This window comes from Merops nubicus, unplaced genomic scaffold (assembly GCF_000691845.1).
Source record: "Merops nubicus isolate BGI_N331 unplaced genomic scaffold, ASM69184v1 scaffold29720, whole genome shotgun sequence".
NCBI classification, from domain to species: Eukaryota; Metazoa; Chordata; class Aves; order Coraciiformes; family Meropidae; genus Merops; species Merops nubicus.
In genome coordinates, this window is record NW_008581331.1 from 17268 (window position 1) to 22972 (window position 5705).

A 5705-nucleotide genomic window follows, 5' to 3' on the forward strand; every position below is an offset into this window, starting at 1 on the left:
CTGCTGGGCTCCCAGCAGAGGGGTTCCCCCCTCGGGGCATTGCTGGGGCTCCTCTGGCCCCGCTCCAGCAGGTCCCTGGCTCTGCTGTGCTGAGGACTCCAGAGCTGCCCCAGCACTGCAGGGGGGGCTCCCCAGGGTGGGGCAGAGGGGCAGGATCCCCACGCTGCTGGGGGGGACCCCAGGCCAGGTCCTCACCCCCAGGCTGTGTTGATACCGGTTGTCCCAAGCCATGTGCAGGACCTTGGTGTGGTTGAACCTCATGCAGTGCTTCTGTGGACCAGGTCTGCAAGGGTTTGGGTGCTACAGGGCCAGGCAGTGCTGGTCCATTGGAGAGGAGCAGGCATGATGCTGTGGGTCCTCTTTGTCTCCTGGCATGAAAGGACATCCTTATAGAGGGGAGGAAAACAGTTGACATTGAAGAAACCAAGGAAAATGGACTTCTGTTGAGAGCTGATGGAGAGTTTCAGCCCCAAAAGCCAGGAAGGAGTGAAGAGGACCCAGCAGCAGGGACATGACCATGCCTTGGTGACTTCCCTGCCACGCAGCCAGAGGACGTGACACCGATCTTGCAGGAAAAGCCACAGAGACCCTTTTTAAGGAACTACTCCGGAGCCTTGAGCAATTCACAAGTTTGTCATGAAGATGGACTGGAATTGGGTGAAATGGAGACATTTCATAACCCGTGGCCCAGGCTATAAGAGATGCTGTGCTCAGGACCAGCTCCACTTCACCCTGAGGAGCTCTCGCTGCCGTGTCAAGATGAGCAAGGCAAGTCCAATGGTGCCATGGGCACTTACAAACCTTCATGCTCTTTTCCAGGTGCTGGTTGGGCCACTGGAGGTGTAAGGACCCTTGGGGAGCTTCTTCTGGCTGTGTGAGCTGCCATCTGTTTCTGGCAGAGGACAACCATCTCCACCCAGGCTGATCTGAGCACAGCACACAAGGAGAGATGTCTCCTCCTGGAAGAGGCTCCCCACGGGAGAGTCCAGCCACTGGAGGGGCTTCTGGACATCAGATCTCATACCCTGTTCCTCTCAGAGCTTTCTGCAGTGCCACCAGCTATTTTGAGAGCCTTGCTCCGATGTTGCCCGACTTGCAGAGGGCACATTTTGGGGTGGGGGAGGCAGGAATGGGCTTCTGGCTATTATCTGTAGCTGTACATCTCAGAGCTGAAGGAAGCAAATGCTGCAGCCCTCTTCAGTCTCCTTTGGCTTGTAGAGAAAACTCAAATCCAGCAGCTCAAATTTATCCCCCTCAAAAGAATGACCCAACAAAACCATGCTGGGTCCTCACTGGGTGTGGGGCAAGCAGCTGGACCAGAGCCTTGCTGGTTTGGATCAGACTTCCCTCTCTACCCTGACCTTATTCAGTGTAATCGTTTTTCTTCCCAACTTCCCAGACCCAGCAACCACTCTCTGACCTGGAGAAGGCCATGGATGTCATCATCGATGTCTTCCACCAGTACTCAAGACGGGAGGGGGACCTGGACACCCTGACCAAGGGCGAGCTGAAGCTTCTGATTGAGAAGCAGCTTGCCAACTACCTGAAGGTGAGTGGAGTCACAGGAGGGTTTCTCGTGGTCCACGTGGGGAGGGAGATGGGCTGGACCCCTTTTGCCTGAATATCTCCAGGTTCTGGCTTCACCCTCTTGCTACTCTACTCTCCTGCCCCAACACCTCCTGCATGGACCCTCCCTGTCCAGCCACCACCTCCAAACACGCTCCAGAAAGACAGAGGAAGGAAATTTGTATAGGTCAGGGTGAACCTGCAGCCAAACCTCATCACCTGATCTGCAAAAGCCAGGAACATGTTCCCGAAAGTTCCTTTGCCATCTAGGAGCAATGATGTCAGAAACATCAGCCAAAAAAGCCCCTTTTTTCCCCAACTCACTTTGTTAAATTAGAAGATGGAGTCGTTTTAATCCAATACTCTAGAGGAGAGGTTTGCAGCTGGTTGAACTTTGCTGCCTTCGTGGGTCTCCACGTTGCACGGGGTCCTTGCAGCGATGCTGGCTGGTGATGGGTGATGGTGGCACAAAGGTGGAACCACTCATAGCACTGGGATACTGGGGACCTGGCACCTGTGAGGGTCCCAGCAACACCAGAGAGAGGCTTGAGATGTGAATGATGAGACTCTCACCCTCACCCTGCCCCTTCCTTTGCAGCACGTGAAGAACCAGGCCACCATTGATCAAATCATGAAGGACCTTGATCTCAACAAGGACGAGCAGCTCAGCTTCAACGAGACCATGTTGCTGATCATCCGTGTGACCACTGCCACCCACGACCATCTCCATGAGGAGGAGGACCAGCACCATCAACACCAGCACAAACACCAGCACCAACACCACCACTGAGGTGGACTCTGGTCCTCGGAAGGCGGCGCCCAGGCAGTGCTTGCAGCCCTGACTTTCTCCTCTCCATCCCCCTCCCCACCTTCCTCCTTCCCTTCTGTTGAGTCTGATGGTTTTGCTGCCAAATAAAGATTTGCCCCGAGGCTGTCAAAGCTCTTCTGTGTCCGTGTGGGTTTTCCTCCAGGCAAGTCCTACACCTTGTTCTCTCTCAGCGTGGCTTTAAACACCAGGAAAACCCCCTTGGAGACAGGCTGGAGGTTCTCAGGGGTGAGGTGGACACCTGGGGCAAGCAGGGTCATTGCAGTAGGTCCTCACAATGCTCCTTCCATCACACTGTGCTCCACAAGCAATATAGTTTATCAGATCCTTGCATTTCCAACTAGAAAAAGCTTGTTTGGGCCTGAAAACACTTTGCCTGTCTCCTAGGACTGAGCTGTGGTGGTAGTCAAGAGCTGGAAGGAAGGATGGGGATGGATGAGCCCCTTTTCTGGAGAAGCACCCTTCTTTGGGGCACTTTTGTTCTGCAGGGCCTCGACACAGGGTTGGAATCATAGGATAGAATCATTAAGGCTGGAGAAGACCTCCAAGATCAACCCCAACCATCAACCCAACAGCACTATAAACACTAAACCATGTCCCAAGGTACCATGTCCACGTGTTTTCTGAACCCCTCCAGGGATGGGGACTCCAGCACCTCCCTGGGCAGCCTGGACCAATTCCTCTCATGGAAAGGAGCTGGGAGGTGGATGTGTTTAGGTTGGGGCTACAGCCAGCAGCAAGATCTGGACACTGGGTTGTGTGTGGTCGAGAATTGAGAAGTCAAAACCAACCTCCCCAGCTGGAGCATCCTGAGCTTGGCCTGTGGAGGTGCCTGTTATTAATAGCTGCTTAGAGCCTGGCTACTGATTTACAGACATCTTGTAGATGGGGGGGGAAAGGAGCAGTTGTGATTTCCTAAGGGTGAGTCAAAGCTCTGAAATCACCCTGCTCTGTGAAGGAACCTGCCACGAGCTTCCCCAAACCAGCAGCCCTGAAGCAAACCCCCTGGTTAACACAAGACCACCACAAGTTTGCTTCACCACCACCAGCCACGTTGCTTCACCTTCCTTAGGAGGCAATTTTGACATCTCCAGCGTCAGATACTTTCTTACCAGAGTCCATCCAGCTCTGTGTGAGCCTGTACAGAGCCACATCCTGAGCTGGTTCACTGCCACCACCCTGCCACAAGCACATCACCTCCAAAAACGGAGCTGTCCCCATGGCTGGCCCGTAGGGACACGTGCAGCTTTCAGGACAAGGGCACTTCAAGCCCCATTTGCAGCAGATCAGCTTTTCAGGAGCTCAGCACCCTGCTGGGGGGTGCTCAGCCCTTCTATCCTCTGCAGCAGAAGGGTCTCCTTAGGTAAGGGGTCAAGCCTACAAATCTGGGTGCTGGGGGCACCCACAAACCACCCTGGGACCCGCAGGATCCAGGGGAACCAGCCTTGAAGCTCATGGTGCTGATGCAACAGGATATTTGCCAACACAAGGGGACTTCACGCTCCCCTGAAACCCTGAGTGTGGGGTCCCTCTTGTGTCACCCACATTTGTTGGGCCAGCACACCAAAGGTGGCAAAGAAGGGGCCACCACACACCCAGCAGGACCAGGAGACCAACGCAGGGTCTGTGAGCAAGCAAAGGTGACTGCCAGCTCCTCCTGTAACAGCAGATTGGTGCCCAGGTCCCTTCAGGGACCAATCCTTCCACCCCAACAGAGCCTGAAGCAAACAGAGAGACAGCAAAGCAGCACGAGCAAGAAGGTGTTGGAGACACTCCAACCGTGCTGGACCTCAGGCTGGTGGCCAAGCAGCTCTGCCCGTTTGGGTTTCCCCAGCAGGACTGCCCCAGCCCCACCTGCCTTCACCTCCAGGTTCTGAGGCACCAATCGGTCTCTGCAAGCTGAGGACCAGGCTCCTGCTGCCATCTGGTGGCACGGGCCACCGAGGCTACCGGCGTGGCCACAAGCCCCAGAGCAGCCCAGGTAGCCCACGGTCCTCAGGATTTCACCCCTAGCTGAGCCCATGCATCGCGGGCAGAGCCCCATCCTTTGACCCACTCCATTCATCACCTCCCCTACTCCTACACCAATCTATGGGCCGGAAACAAAACCTGAATTTTTGGGCTAAACTGACATCTCAAGGACGTGGATTGCTTTGCAAACACCCAGAACTCGTCTCACACCCCTCTGCTCAACCCACCACCCAGCTTTGTGGGCATGGGGCCCTTTTTTCTCAACCCTACAACACTTCTTACCTGGGTCCTTTGAGGAGCAGCTCAAGTTCCTCCAGGCTCAAAGCAGCAAGCAAATGGGGGATGCAAATAAAGGCAAAATCCTCCTCCTTTGGCTGTTTTGGGGGGGTTACACCCCACATCCCTCTCCCTGAGCTTTGCTCTGGTCAGCTTGAATTCATACAGTACCAAAGGCCCCAGCCTAGCCCCTACCTAAGGATTGTGTCTCCCCTAACTGCCACCCTGTCCTGTCCCATCAAGACACCCCTGAGGTGGTCCTGCCAGCTCCTCACACTGCTGACCCCCTCCCAAAACTCCCAGGCTGGAGAAAAAGGGCTGAGACCTCCAGGGCTGGGCTTTATGGACAACTCTGCAAGGAGTTGATCCAGCTGGGGCTGGTTGATGTCTCCCAGCTGTCCTGCTTGGTCCTCCTGCTCACCATGGACCCCCCTCCACCCACTCTTGATCTCCTCCACCTGCTGCAGACCCTTTGGTCCCCCATGGACCCCTCCACGTGGGGTCAGCAGCCCGGTGGCTGTCAGGGGAAGGGTTGTGCCATGCCCAGTGCTGTGGCCACTGGGGACTTTGGCACACCGCGAGCGTCACATTTGTTATCAATTTAGACGTGCAGATAAGGATGAGCCACCGTGGGGTAAAACTGGCTGGTCCTGGGGTGCTGACGAGGCCCGTGGCCAGGAGCTGACCCTCTGACATGGGCAAACGGATGCCCAGAGCCCAGCAAAGCCACCCTGACGCTGCTGTGGACGGAGACCACAGGATGGCACCGTGGTGGCAGCAGGCTGGGAGGGAGCAGCTGGCAGCAGGGAACGGCTCAGGGTGATTCAGAGCAATTTTCCTCCTAATTCCCCCCTTCCCCGGGCGGATATGTGCTAATCAGGGTGGCAGCCCCGGAGGGAGGGGTGGGTTGGTTGGAGGTGCCATGGCCGCGCGTTGCCCTCCATCCTCCTCCACAAACGCTTCCTGCCTGGTGCAGCGGCTTCCACACGGCCACGCTTGGCCACCCCCCAGCAGCCAACATGGCCAGTGGCACCCAGGGCACCCTCAGGGAGTTTGCCAACGACAC

The 5705-nt window shown here is 56.1% G+C and overlaps 1 protein-coding gene across 1 annotated transcript; it reads left to right on the forward strand.

Annotated features, from left to right (window-relative positions):
• The first annotated feature begins 759 nt into the window (after nucleotides 1-759).
• On the forward strand, nucleotides 760-2356 carry LOC103781962 (protein MRP-126-like). Its single transcript, XM_008949694.1, has 3 exons — nucleotides 760-768; nucleotides 1400-1549; nucleotides 2165-2356. Exons 1-3 carry the CDS (start codon nucleotides 760-762, stop codon nucleotides 2354-2356), a joined length of 351 nt encoding a protein of 116 aa, XP_008947942.1.
• The last annotated feature ends 3349 nt before the right edge of the window (nucleotides 2357-5705 follow it).